At 44.5% G+C, this 15,085-nt stretch overlaps 1 protein-coding gene across 2 annotated transcripts in view; it reads left to right on the top strand.

Moving 5' to 3' along the window:
* LOC126540197 (uncharacterized) overlaps positions 1-15,085 on the top strand; it is a 118,858-nt gene that overhangs the window by 73,517 nt on the left and 30,256 nt on the right. For both annotated transcript variants that reach the window (XM_050186988.3, XM_055075873.2), the window contains exon 4: positions 13,089-13,144. In XM_050186988.3, coding sequence (XP_050042945.1) covers positions 13,089-13,144 — 56 coding nt within the window. The remainder of the gene's footprint in view (positions 1-13,088; positions 13,145-15,085) is intronic.

Here is a 15,085-nt window from a genome sequence, read left to right as displayed (position 1 = left end):
ACTAGTTGCAACGATTGAGCTTGTCCAGGTGGCCAAATCGAAACGCGCCAAGCGTCGCAAGGCGTCTCGTGCCCGCAATAAATTCATGCGGGTGTTTCACATCGCTTGTTGATACATGCGTCCATGGCTTAATGGTTTCAATGTGCGGCCTCTGTACTACAGGTTCAGTGTTGAAATCCTGCTGTCGGACAATTTTAATGTTTATTTAATTACTGTACTTACAAAGTCACACAGCCGTTTAAAGCCAGAGAGATGAAGTTTAGGCAAATCCATGTACTTCCCACAACTCCCATGCTGGTACAACCGCTCCCATTGCAGCTCCCGTAGACACTAGTGCCAGAGTTCCTTCTAGTAATTATTGTATGAAACTCTATGGCACCGGTATTCATTGGCGGCGGTGCTGACGGTGTGGAAACCGAAACCACAAATTCAAGAAGCCATTTTGCTACATCATTCTTTGCTAAACTGGTTGAAATTCTGGCCTCTTCATACTAAGGGCTGACACGATTGAATAGAGAGGTGTTGAAAGTGAGAGAAATACAAACCGTTTTGTAAGTCTTTTGCTTTTCAGCCGACATATAAAAAAAAAGTTGGGCACATATCTTAAAGCATCTTTGTTTAGTATGTTTGTATATTCCTTCCTCCACGAATATGCAGAGTCTTGCTGTTTTTTGCGTCGTAGTCGCAACTGTTTTCTTTTTTATTATGCCCCGGTTTATATGAAATTTTCCCATTAAGCAAAGGGTCAGTGAATTCGTCTAGAATTGCTAAGCCAGCACCAACGCACGTGACGCACTCTAAATATGTTAAACAACTTTGGCTGGGTTCAGCCTTTAAGCTTTCAACCAATCAGCAGTTATAACGCACATTCACGACTGGACAATAAGCGAAATCGCTTCTTCTGAATATTAATCGCCCTTTGCTTATGTGACTTTTCTTATAACGTCCTTTTTCCATGAAGAAAGAAAGAATCGAAATACTTTTTTCTGCAGCAGGTGAAATTGTTTCTTTTCGGCTGAGATATGATGCGGTAGAAAACGAATTTGCTCAGTTTGTTAACTTGTCGTCGCCAACTTGAATGAACAGAGTGTGGATTAGTAGAAATGCAAGCATTGCTCTGATGCACAATTATTTAAAAGAAAATTCTTTTTTCATCTTCACTTCAAAACTGTTTTATGTTCAGTGCAGCTGTCGGTGTCAGTTGCATCCATTTTTTATTCGAATGCTACGAAGAAACAGCACCATGCAGTAGGCACGTAAAAAGATTTTTTTACATGTAGAAGTGTAGAAAAACTCCTTCGAATGCAATGGCCAGAATAATGTGAAAACTTTCAATGCGCATCTTAAACACATCAGGGCCAGAAATTCCTATAATGCTACAAGTTGCATCTCTCGCATTGATGCCGCTTTCAGACATATCGCCGATTCTACCCGCAGCTGCAGTGCCCGCGACTGTCAAGCTGCGATTCTAAGGTTCTGAGGTCACTGCTTATTCTGGTTGCTCCATATTGCGCATTTCAAGTAGATGTTTCGGAATCCCACGTTCCGTTGAATTGTGACGACACCCATGTGCAGATGCGCGGAGAGCAGCATTACTTTTCTTTGTATTCTGTTACTTCAGTGCTCCCCTGCTTGACATGGTTCTATGCTAGAGACAGGCAAAAGAATTAAGCAAGACAACAAAATCTCAAGCGAAGTTGGAAATCTTTATTCCTATATAAATGGCATGCCGACCTCACCGACAAGAAACATCGGTGGCGGCGGCGAAGCGAGAACAGTCGGTGGCAGCGCGCCGACGTCTCGACGCACACACCTCTACATGAGAATGATGGGAAGTACAGGCTTCGGATTGACTTAACTTCTATCTTTAGACTAGTGGCATTTGCTTGCGGGGCAGCAAATGAAACTGTATTCAAATGTTTTCACATAAAATGTAATTTTATTGCGGAAATATTTTATATAGTACACAATAAATTGGTTAAAGTTTGCATAACCGACACTGAAGCACACCAGGGTATGCATTTTTCTGCAGCTCTGTTCCCAATTTAGCAGCAGTGAGTAATCTATTTGGTTTTACAACAGAAATAAAAACCTACATGTGCTTATATACAAATGCACATGGAATATTTATGGAAATAAAAATTTTGTATTGTGAGAAAAGAGTTGTGCCTTTGAGAGAAGTGCTACATGTGTCGCCTGCTACGATGCTTGCTTGCTGTGAATGCGAGAAAAGTTAACTTTTATTGGAAATAGTAGGCACTTCAGAACTCTACAGCTCTTTCGAAAGGCTACGTCGGCTCTTAAGATTTATGAATGCCTTCAAATACTTTTAAGCATATCTGCTGAAGTGCAAGCTGGGATGCTTGTGGCCTTCTGCTAGTATGCTTCATTATATTTTATGTTGACGTACCGCTTCTTCTGAAGCGCGCCCCAGCAGCTGTTATGTCGTGGTTTTGTGCATACCTTTGCAACAGCGAACTACAGCCAGGAAGCAGCAACCTTTCCTACCAAAAGCAAGTTTGTGTTCTGACTGTCGCGAAACACACATTTCGCCTTCTACACTTAAATCTTGTTATAACGAAGTCGAAAGGGCGCTAAATTTTGTTCGTTATAAGCGTTAGTTCGTTATAGCCACTGACTAATAATTTGAGACTAATTTATTGCACAAAAGCGTGCACTTACTACAGGTAAGCCATCGCCGAGGTATCAGCTCCCATCGCGGCCGAGTGGTTGCGTCCACGGCAAGTGCTAATCGTCCTTACCGATATCGCACACAGGGAGAAACGAGAATCAAACACAGAAGAACTGATTTTATTGCCTTCCATGTCAATGGCGCGAACCTTTCATTTTGACGGCGCAAAATAATCAGTTATGCTTCGCTGCTGTGTCTTCCTTAACTGAACGACGGCCTTCTCAGCAGCAGCAGCTACCTCAAGCCTATCTGCACCGTCTTCGTGGCTGCCGAAGTAGCGGCGCAGTAGGTCCACCACGTCCAGCGCCTGGGATGATGTCGTTACGTTGTAAGCACAGGGCGAAGTGTCGTTGTCCCCTGTGGCACCTTCATCGTCACTTCCTTCATGCTCCCGGGCAGCAAGCACAAAGTCATTGTCTGTCAGCTCCTCCGTTGCCAGAACGTCGGCATCCATGCTTGGCTAGTCACAGAAAGTTTCACCTTCACACGACACCGGCATTGTGGAGCACCCTCCATGACGCTAAAGCTTCGTCTGATACAGCGGCACCACTGGGTAAGGCTATTCGGTCCATTGAGTCGTCGGTGTCAGGGTTGCTTTCATTGGCAGCAAATGATTCACGTCGAAAGCAGTTGACCATGGTGCTGGCTGTCACATCCATCCATGCTGCATTAAGCATCTCTATTGCCATATACAAATCGGCCTTCGTGTTGCGGTTCAACTGCATGTTTAACACAATCGGTCTATCACCCGCTTCTGGTATCCAGCCTTAAATGACATTATCACGCCTTGATCAAGGGGCTCTCACTGCCATGCAGTTCGGGGGCAAGAACCGAAGTTCGATGTTCGTCAGCGCAGCATTGGTGTGGTGGGCAGCACAGTTGTCCAAGAAAAGTTTTCTTCTCGTCCCAGTCACACAGCCATCCTGCAAAGACTTTCCTTGTCATCCAGGCTTTTCAGTTTGATAAGTACTGCGGTTGAAGTCACTTCTTTCCTTTAAAGCATTGTGGCAACTCGCTTTTTCCTATCGCTAAAGGTGGCATCTCCAATCCGTCCATATTCGTACAAAGGAGCGCAGTGACGCAGACCTTGCTATGTTTCCCGCCGCGACCAAGCTCACCTTTTAATGATAGGGTTTTCTGTGGTAACATTTGGTAGAAGAGAGCTGTTTCGTCAGCGTTGAACGCATCCTTCTCTTCATCCTTTGCAAGGAGAGGACCAAGGTTATCTTTCACCCACGCCGTTGCGGTTTCATTGTCAACGACCTGGGACTCACTAGTGACGACCCTGCCAATGCTATCGCGGCACTCCTTAAAATGCTGCAGCCAGCCATCACTTGCAACGAAGCTGTCGCAGCCCGTGATGCAAGCAAAGTCTCTCGATTTTCTCTGAAGCAGTGCCCCACTCGCGGGCAAATTAGGAGCCCTTGCATTCAAAAACCACTTGGAACAGCGCCTCTTCCACGGCTTCAAAGGCAGGAGACCGCAGCTTCTTCTGGCTACCTTTCATGCCACGTGCGACAGCGCCAGCGATGACTTCTTTGCTGCTGAGGATTGTAGAAAGGGTACTTGGCGCAATGCCAAACTCCTTGGCCACTTGAGTTTTCTTCGTGCCAGATGCAACAGCTCTAATTATGGCTGCCTTCTGATCCAAGGCGATAACTTTCTGTTTTAGCTTCAAGGTGCTGCTGCTGCTGCCATTCATTTCTCTGTCTTAAAACTGGCGACACGGCGTAAAAAGCACTGACGGACAGCATACGGAAGAACGCAAACAAAGGCGCGTGGCACTTGGCTGGCAGTGTGCACTGCACTTGGCTTGGCTTGGAGCGTTGCCGGATGATGAGGGGCCACCGCGCGAGATTTGAACTGCTGTATTGGAGGGCCCACAACGTGTCTCGCAATTTAAGAAATCTATATGTTGTGTACAAAGTGGCTTGTTAGGTGCGATTTTGGAATGAAGATTTTTCGTTATATCCGTTGATGAATGAATATTTTTTCGTTAAAACATAATTTTAAACACAGGGGTTTCTATGGGAACCTTCAAGGGGAACTAAAATTCTTTCGTTATATTCATTATTTTGTTATAAGCTGTTTTACTATAATGAGATTTAAGTGTATTTGCTCTTCTGAAGTTTGATAAAGCAGGTAAGGCTACGGCTCCAACCTAACACGCTTAACAAAGCAAGGTCAAAACAGTCGGAACACATTCTTTTGCAGTTTACGATGCCGTCGCTTTCTTGTCGGGGCCTTGTCACCACGCTGCAACACTAACATTGGCCCAGCCGCCAGCCCTGCAAGCTATCGCCACTTCGAGCAATGGAACAAAAGCAGAGAGGTTTGCGCTGCACTGGGCCACTGTGAGTTAAAGCAGCTGTGCTTGGAGCGAAACCAGGACTGCCATAAAAACGCCTGCAGTCTAGTTCACCAATCAGCAGAAAAACCAATCCGTAGCCTGTACTTCCCATCACTCCCATCATAGTAGAACGATCGCAGCGCCAGATTTCCCTCTAGGTATAGTGGTGTGAAACTCTATGGTGCCACGCCTAGTGTGCCACAGGGAATGTGCCATTGCAACATACGCAACAAAGACGCCGCAAACATGCACAGCAAGCACTGTGGCATCTAAACAAAACACTATGAATGAAGCCAAACTTTCTGGTTGAAACGCAGCCTCTTGCGTTGGCCAGTCTTTTATTGCTGTTTCACCCTTTTGATATTTCAGTCTGAGAAGATTTAACCTAAAAGGCATGTGCTGTTGGTGTTTTGTTTTATGACATTTGTTTGTGGGCTGTCATTCTCGAAATTCCAAGGAATAATTTTGTACAGAATGTAAGACAAACTATCACCCACTTTTTGCCATATGGAATGCTTCACGGCCTCAGACAAGCATTGCCGATTTGAAGAGCTGGCCAGTTAAGCTTGCACGTAAAGAAAATGTCTATTGCAGATAGCACAATTCTAATCCTTGAGCTAAATTACTCCATGAGGGGACCATTACTGCTATGAGAAATGGAAATTAATAATTAGCATAATTACAATAATTAACATTTAATTATTTACTTCATGGCACATATTTCAATCTACGAGTTGTATGTAGCCTCTGAGTTTACAAGGCATATCGAATTGGAACAAATTTTAAGGATGGCACCAGGGTCCAGATATGTGCCGTCAAGCTTGCAGTAAAAATACACTTGTTCCACTTACTATTTTTTGTTGAAGAAAATGCTGTTTTATGCATTGATGCAGAAAAGTACCTCCAACGCCAACACATTTTGTGGGACACTTTGAAAATGAATATCTTTAAATAGGCGCAGTCCTGAGGAAGGAAGGAAGGGAAAACAAAAGGTGAAAGGCATGGAGGTTAAATGTCCAGTTGGCTACTCTGAACAGGGGGATGAGGTAAGGGGCATAAAAGATAAGAAAACAAGAACAGACGAAAAAAAGAAAAAAAGAAGGAATGCAGCAGTTTGAAAGTTCTGGATGTGTCTTGTGAAATCTCGGGCTACACTTCGTAAATCGAAATATCAGCCGTAAATTATAAGGTGCTTAACGTAGGCATAACATAGTTGCATGAGAACAATGCCAGTGGCTGATGCAAATATTCAAATGCTTGGTGCTTAGATATTTCGGGGTTGTATTGGATTGGCTGTACACGAGCACTCATGTCTTGGTTCTTACTCCAAGCGATCGCATGGCGAGACTTTCCCATTCACGCTGACAATTTGCACACTCCACTGTTCTTCGTCGACTAAAAACTGCTACAGCCAAAATAGTTTACAACACTTACAACCAACAGCAAAAGTTTATGGGATACAGTTTCCCCTGCAAATGTGAATTCCTGCTGTGTTAAGGTATAGCACTTCTATTTTAATGAATCACTGTGTAGGTGGTGAAGGCTACTACATGGTGGAACATTTAATTCGAGGCTGTGTGACCATGTTTCACCAGAATTCAGCTTCTTGGCAGATCCTGCATCCTGTAAACTTTTGTGGTTGTCCGTACATACACTGCGGCTGATGATAACTCAGCCAAGAGAAATTTCCACTTACTGTAGCTACTGCTGCGCCTAAAGGCTACTCGGTGGTTCTTTGACGACCTCGTATGAACTGACGTGACGTAAATTTCATGGAGCACAAGCTAAGCCATCTCCGAATCGTTAGGCAGCGTGCGACGGCAACACATTCAAGTAGTGCTGCTCCGGCTTGCACAAAGCCGGAGAAGAGGAAAGGCACGCCGCTGCATGCCCTTTCCTTCTCACCCGATGAAAGGATCCTCGAAATGGAAATCTAGGGAGCGTTTGTTGGACACTGAAGCGGCCGATCAGGAGTGCGGTGGCTCTTTCCTGAATTTTCCCAGAAGCTTTAAGAATTTGGGCTCGCTGTATGATTCCACGTGATTGTCACTTGCTCACAGCATTCGCAACGGTTGTGCAAGCTGTTGGCGTGCCTGCGCATACGGCACGCTGAGAGCTGGCACTTGGAATGCTTGCACAGCATGTTTGCAAAACTTTTCCGTAGGAATGCAAGTGCCGTTGCGCGGCACGCCAGCGCAGCATAGGTTTCGTTGTTTGTGGTCTGCCCAAGGTGAAGTTAGCCCTAAGTAATAGTTGGTCTCACGGGTGTTAGTACTTTGTAGCTGTGGTTTTAGTAGGTTGAACATTGACGCTATGCCGATGTGCAGACACTGCACAAGGCCTTAACCGCACGTCAATCTGTGTGGCAGGGGAGCTGAGAGCCGGGTGACTGGGAGATTACGGCGGCGGTGGGGTGAACCGGTGGGCCCACGGGAAAGGGCAGAAAAAGGAGGAGGGTGGCCCAGCGAGGGTGGTGGAGCCCTGACATCCAGCTTGAAAAAACAAAAATAATCAAAAGCCCCAGTTAATCGCTGCCCACAATTGCATTTAGCATGCTTTGGGAGGTGGCTAATTGTGGCAATATGTTGCACTATGTCTTATGGATCCTCTTGCCAATGATATCTTACCCGTGCGTGTGAGCCAGCTGGTACTGCAAGCGTCCAGTGAGACTTCTGCGACCGTCTCTGCTCTTAGGCATAGTGTCTCAAGCTATATAGTGCCAATATCGACATCTTCAGAGGGGCAGTGTCTTAACGACAGCATCTCAAAGTGCCAGCTGTCACAATCGAGGGAAGAATGCGTGAACACTCCCCTTACCACTGTGAGGTACTACCATGAAGATTTTACCACTGTGTTAAACTGCACTATTTTTGGGATTGGCCCACAAGAACGGTTGGACAGGCAAGAAATCGCGGGTTTGATTCCAAAGAATGCTAAATGCATTCAGATGTTTTCATGGCCTCTCCTTTTTGGTTTCCTTCATCCATAGGGTTTGGCTTTGAGTAGTGCTCTTGGTTAACTTGGCAGAGCCATTTCTGATCAAGTGTTCAAGTTCTGAAGCAGGCAACAATGCGACTTGTTTCATGCTTGCCCCGCGTGGTGGGACCGTCAATCACAGTCAGTCTGCTAAGGGTGTGGCAATTGTGTTCCAAGGCAGTTCTGTTGCGGTTTTTCAAGTGAATCTGGCCCTGGTATTCAGTTCCTTGCAAAACTGGACAGCGTGGACATTTGGCGTCATGAACCGGTTATAAACTCACCGGATCACGGACTTTAAGAGGACGCTTTAGCTCAGAACGAACTCCAATTTCTCGATTCAGATGCATGTAGAGTGCAATAACACTTTATGACGCAACCGCTTTAGTTTGTCTTCTTTTTCTTTGGAGTGGTTGCTGCAATGCAGGACAGCTCATCACACTTGTGACAATATGTGCATGCTTCTAGCTGCGGAGTGCACCAACATGGCACGCTGTCTGGTTGCTGCCTTTCATGCACGCACACTATTGAGGTGTTGCACAAAAGGTGAAACTTGGATGCGGCTACTATCCGTTGGTCAAGATTGTGCAAGACGAAGCTGGTCCGCACCACATAGCATTGCCAGACTGGAGCACATAAGCACGAGCGTGCACTCTAGCCTTGTCATGCACATAGTTAGCCGCTACAGTTGCAGCATATCGCAGCATATCTGCAGCATATCGTAGGTACCACAGCTGCCGCGGGGTGCCTCTACAAGCACACTCTCTGAGTACAACAGTGTGCTCTGATTCATATCTGCGGGTGACGTGACTCAGTGCCCGAGCGTGAGCATCTGACTGTGGCCTCAGAGGTTGCACCCGTTGGCAGCTTTTGCTCCAGCTGTCCCATTTGGCATGCTCCCCCCAAAAAAATTTAATGCAGCACGTGCGCCAGCAGCTGCAAGGCGGCACTGTTAGCCGAGGGCTCTGAGAGAAACAGACAAAGAATTGGATGTGAAGAATGGAAACAGAAATGACCATGGAGATTTACAAGAATGGGGAGAAAGAAATTAGAAGGAAAAATCTGTACGTAAACAGAAAGGGCAGTGCCTAGCTATTTGAGGCTCAAGCTGGTTGCCTGAGAACAAAAATATTCTGGAGCAAATAGTTGCGACAAGATGTGGTATGTGTATGCTGCAGCAAAAACCTGGAGAGCACTTGGCACATCTTAATGGAATGCGAAGGGATCCACCCAGTGAGACCTGGAGGTAGCGTACACCTTCCAGAAGTTCTTGGATTTAAAGTGGATGGAAGCATCAACCGGTCAGCAGTCGAGATAAGCAAGTGACATTTAGAGTATTGGTGGAAAAGAAAGGTAGGGAAGAAATTGATACGACCGGATCTGTTGCAGGCGTAGGTAGCCAGACAAGGCAGGTAGAGAAGTTTTGAGGGGAAAAAGAAAGATTATGGAGATGTATAGAAAAATGCTAGAATGAAAAATATGTACAATGCACCGGATTAAACCAAGCAGGCTAGGCAACTATTTGTCACTGTACCGTTTCATATGGGATGCCAATAAATCATCATCGTTATCATCTGTGAAGAGATTCATTCTACCAGATCCGTTGCAGGCATAAGTAGTGGTACAAGGTAGATAAAGAACAGGATATTGTAGCGAAAAAAACAAGCATAAAAACGGAAAAGACTAAGTGACAGACAGGAGAGCAAGAAAGGCAGCACTACACTCGCAACTGTTTATTAGGCACAAAGCTTGGTACATATATACTGCGCACACTCTCCACACCAGGGGTGGCAAAGAGCAAGCAAGAAGTTATCTTGTTTGCGAGAAACCTAGCCATTTCATTTCCACATCATGTGATGAAACAGACATTTGACTAACGCATGCTTGACCACTGATATGAATGTGATATGCCTCTAGCAGTTCCCGCATTCTATCTACTCCTAACTAGGATTCTCGCCTCAGAAAAACGTGGCTTACAGCAGAATGATCTGCAATGCGCAGAGAGATGGGCACTCACATTCTTCTTTAAATTGTTTGCATGTTTCCCCATTCGGTCATTCACACAACGGTCACTGTGCTCTACGTAGGTTTTTTCGCAACCTAGCGGTATCTGGTAAACCACAGCAGTGGCACACTTTTGCACGTAGCGTTTTGCATGCTTGAATTTGCATGTTTGCACAGCACATCCCGTGATTCTTGGGCATAGGAGAACCAGTTTGTTCGGAGCTGAAAACACTACAGTTACTCCATACCTGTTCACCACCTTCTTGAGGTTGTGGCTCACCTTGTGGAAATAAGGGACCACCTGAACCTTTGTTCGGGAATTCTGCTCACCTCCCTCGTCTACCTTGGGATTGTTTCTGCGTTTGAGCTTCTGCAGCAAGGTTTCTTCCACTGAGGTGATGACTGAACGAGGAAATCTGGCATTGACAAGCCGCTGGACCTGATGTTTGAAACTAGACTGGAGCCGGTGAACACACGTCCTTCTAAGCACGAACCCTAGGCAAAGCATCGCTATATCTCTTAACAATTTTTGAGTGGCCGCAGTCGTAGGGCAAGAGTTGTTTTAGCACTTGCAGAGAATAATGCCAACAAACACCCCTTATGTAATGCCCCTACGAGGGACTTTTAAGGTAATAAACTGAACTGAAACATGTCTATTTGAAAACCTGATGTGTAAATATAAAAACTGCAACTCATTATCAGTTGAAAGCTCATGCTTAGAAGATGGAAGGCATGCTATGTGTGCGATGAAAGACGGTGCGCTTCCTCCCCGCCTTCCTCCCTTGCGTGTGTAAGATCCAGCCACCATCCTTGGCTCACCCGCACGCTTTCACTCGCACGAGCAGCACAGGCTGCGCGAGCCACAATGTTATCGCACTTGGACTTACGCAGAACATCACGGCAATGGTGATGGCGGTGGCGAAAATGCACCTGGAATGTCCACATAGTTGCTGTTGCGATAAAACCGAAGTCAAACCCAAAAGGAACTGTGGTGATGGTGATTGACTCTTTCGATGCCCATTTAACAGATTTACGGTATCCTTATCGTCAATGATGCAGGTCAAGAGGAAGGTGGAGTTCCATGTCTGTAAAGCAAGGAGGACAGTGGGAGAGGAAAGCGATAAGTTGGAGAAGAGGGAGAGGGGCGGAGAGTAGCGGCAGCTAGGTTACCATTGTAACGAGGCGGAGAAGGAGCAAACGGTGGCATCACAGCACCAGTGCTCTGTGTTGCTGTTCTAGCGGGAGAGGGGACAAGTTGAATAAGGCAGTGGGGGGCACAACAGAGGAGGAGGTCGGAAGGACTGCTAGTCATGTGATGTTTGTCTTATTTCATGGGCTTTCTTTATCAGCCAGAAAAACTAAACGGCCGAAAAGTGCCTGTTCCAGTTTTAAGCTTTTGAACTTTCTGCAATTTGCTCATTGACAGCACGTCATTAAAAGCAGTAATTACAAAAATTAGGTAATTATAATGAATAGATTAAATGGCATCAACAAAATATTACTGGCAGCTGCTCTACTTGACTGTGAACAATATGCACTTCTCTTCGTTATCTTCGCAGTTATCTTCGCATAGTGGCCCTTCGTTTTTGAGAACGTGTTGCATGATAGCTGGGCCAACCTGTAACGTGTGTGTGTGTTTGTGAAAGACTCTTTGGACATAGTAAGAAAACGTTGCCGATCTGTACAAGAGGCTCTTGTGAACACGTGAGCCAAATATTATTGCACTGCATGTGGCAGGGAATGTAGCCTTGTGTCAAAGGGAATTTAGTCTTGTGTCAACAACAGTTAAATATCACTTGATTTCACTCCCGCAATGTCATGTGGCATCATCGCAGGCAGCTGGATGCTCCAACAGCTACAGGCTGATTTTGTTATTGCAAGAACATTCTCAGCAATACACATTGATGATTTTGAGCAAAATAAATGAAACGTATGTGTATGTCTGCGATTTTAAAAACGCGGAAAAAATAATTTCTTCTTTGCGTTGCTGGTCTGGGCACAACAATTCCGGGTAGCTGCATCTGCTGCCCATGGCATCGGAGATAACATCAGTGTGTTGCATAGCGTAGGCTACCACGGTTTCCATGGGGTGCTGCAACGAGTCCTTTTGGCACCATTTTCGGCATTTATATTGCCGCCCGGACACTCAACTTTTGGGCAGGGCTTTGCCTGCTTGCTATCCCTCCTGGGTAGCTCCTAGCATGCTAGATGCTGCACAGACTGCTGTGACATGTCTGGCATAAGAACTGTGTGTGTGCTTGGTGTAGATTCTTCATTGGAGAATGATTTGTCGCCTTTGTTGACTGTTCTGCCATGAATGCATCTAAGGTTGGGCCTGCTGCTGTGCCGACCGAACCAATATGCATACTTTCGTTTCCCTCATCTACAGTTCATGATAAATCATTCTCTCTCTTTTTTTTATCGTTCTTTCTTTCTGTTCGCGTTACATCGTTTTCACATAGCTTTAGATTTTACTTGCTTACTTGTTCATTTTGTTTTAGCTATCTCATTAAGTACCTCAAATACTGCTAATCTGGTGTTCTTACATGAGAAATGTGTGAATATACTTGGAAAAAAAATATATATAGGCGGAGTGGAAGAAATGGCAACACCAAAAACACAGAAAAATAAGTATGAATAAGAAGCAAACAAACAGCAAATGCAAAACATAGAAAAGAAAGATACAAATATGAGAATGTATAAGAATTGGCAAATTAAAAGAAAGTTAACTAGAGATCCCAGTTCATGCCAACTTTGAGACCAGCTGTTAGCGGAGTGATGCCACACTCTTAAATAGTTTCACATATTTGCTGTTACAATTAGAATTGTCGCACTTCATTCCTTGAGAATGGTCGATCCCATTGCAGGAAAGTTTGTCACTTTGAAGGAGCATGTAGTTGTTTGGCTCATTGCACTGGCATTTGAGGTGAGGCAAAAAAAAAAAGACCAGGTGATATGTGCTTCTTTGTTCAGCAGGCATTCAACTGAGTACTTGTTCTGTTGCTAGCTTATAACATTGTCAATGGACAGGAAGGATTACCTCACGAGCATCTTCCTCTTTTGTTGCAGTCCCAACATGGAGGGTGAACCACATCACCAGTTTGTACTCCATGGAAGGAACTGAGGTGAGTCATCTTTTTTTTTTTCATTTTTCTTTTTCAAGTGATTTCATTGTCTTTGCAAAAACTTGCCACTGCTCGTAATATTTGTTCACTGTGGCATGAGTCATGTATGTTACACTTCCAGTGAAGCTATGAAGTGCAGATCTCTTGTAGTGTGGAAGCACAGGAAAAAAAAAAGAAACACATTGCATTGCTTTTGATTGCAAGCGTGCACTGTGCTGCCGTATCTCTGGAGCTCGAGAATGATGCAAAAGATGTGCGGTGGAGGATAACAGCATACCCAGAGAGTGGGATGTGCGATCATGCACCAGATGGGTACAGTGACATGAAGCGCTTGAATCTGGATCCTGAACAAACACTACAGCACCGGATGTGTTAAAGAGACACTAAAAGAAAAGATTAAGTCGAGCTAGATTGAAAGATTAGGCTACTGTAAAAAAAAAAATTGACTTGCAATCCTGGCCCTGCAAAAATGGATGTCCAGCGAAGCTGTTGAAAACCACCACTATAACCTGCTGAGGGAGTTATGCAATGCTCTATTGCTTTAGAGTAATGGTAGTAACAATTGCTTTGTGCTTGCTGTAGTACACTGTGATGGGTTCTGCAACCACTTTCACTACATTCGTGGCCAAGACCAAATCCAAACATGACTTGTGTCACGAGGTTGGTTCGCTCAGAGTCCTAGCTATGCGTTGCCTGCTCATAGCTGTTCTGCAATGACGGTGGAATCAGTTGCTAGGCTGGTTGTATTTACGAAAGGCTAGTGACGTCACTGCCCATGTTGCAAGCTGCTGTCGCCGTGGCAGCTTGCGCAACAAATTTTTTTTTTTCAGTTTCAGTTTCTTATTTTTTAAATACAATAAACGGGTAAGAGACAGTATACAGATAAGGGTCTCAAAGTCGGACTGCAACGGGACCCTTGGTTAATAATAACAGTGGAGAGATGTATGAAAGATGAGCAAGCTAAGTAAAAGAAACAAGCACAGTTGCGAAAAATACAACATAGAAAAATTAAATAAACGAAAACAAATTGTCTGTATACAAGCCTGTAGTGCATAAAAAAACTGTCAATACATACAAATGGCAAATGCAGTGTAATGAATGATGTAAACTTAGTTATACATGTACAAAAAAGCTTAATTAAGGGCATGACTAAATGCACGATAGGATGAAGATTTAATGGTGTTGGTCAAACCATTCCACAGTTCTATAGCAGAAAATGTCATTTTTCCATAGTTAGAATGAACCATAGGCAGGAGAAAATTGGAGTTACGTGCAAACCTGGCATTATTATTGTTGATGAGGTACCTGGAATCAGTGAATTGGTATGAAAGCTGTTTAGTAAGTAATTTATAAAACATAATTATTAGATAATAGTTGAACATGCTTGTTACAACAAGGATGTTATTTTCACGAAGTAAGAGTAGCACTCGTGAAAAACCTGTCGTTAGTGACGATGCGTATTGCTTGGTTTTGTAAGTGCTGAATAGACGAGATATGACAGTGATACGTGTTTCCCCAGGAAACAATGCCGTAATTAATGTGACTGTGAGTGAAAGCAAACTATAATGTTAACAATGCGTCTTTGGAGAAATGTGCTCTTGATTTGATTAATGCTCCAATACCAAAGGTACACTTTTGCAGTACACAAATACCGGCAAACGTATGCGGGCAGCGCTACCTGCTTCGCATTGTTAGCAGCAACGCCTTATCATCAGTTATGTGGTTTGGACGCTTGTTTTGTGCTTGTTCTCTGTTGAAACAAATGCTGTGCCGTAGGTTCTATGCATGACACCAAAAAATGTATGCACTTTTTGCTTCAATCTCTGAAGGTATTTTTTTCCGTGAGGGTGACACTGCAAAAAACCCGGCCAACTAGAGGCTAACAGCTTCACTACAAAACAATTCATCATTCATAGTGGGAACAGAGATTTCGTAACTGAG

Source organism: Dermacentor andersoni, chromosome 2, assembly GCF_023375885.2.
Source record: "Dermacentor andersoni chromosome 2, qqDerAnde1_hic_scaffold, whole genome shotgun sequence".
Lineage (NCBI taxonomy): Eukaryota > Metazoa > Arthropoda > Arachnida > Ixodida > Ixodidae > Dermacentor > Dermacentor andersoni.
This window is presented reverse-complemented; position numbering and strand designations above follow the sequence as displayed.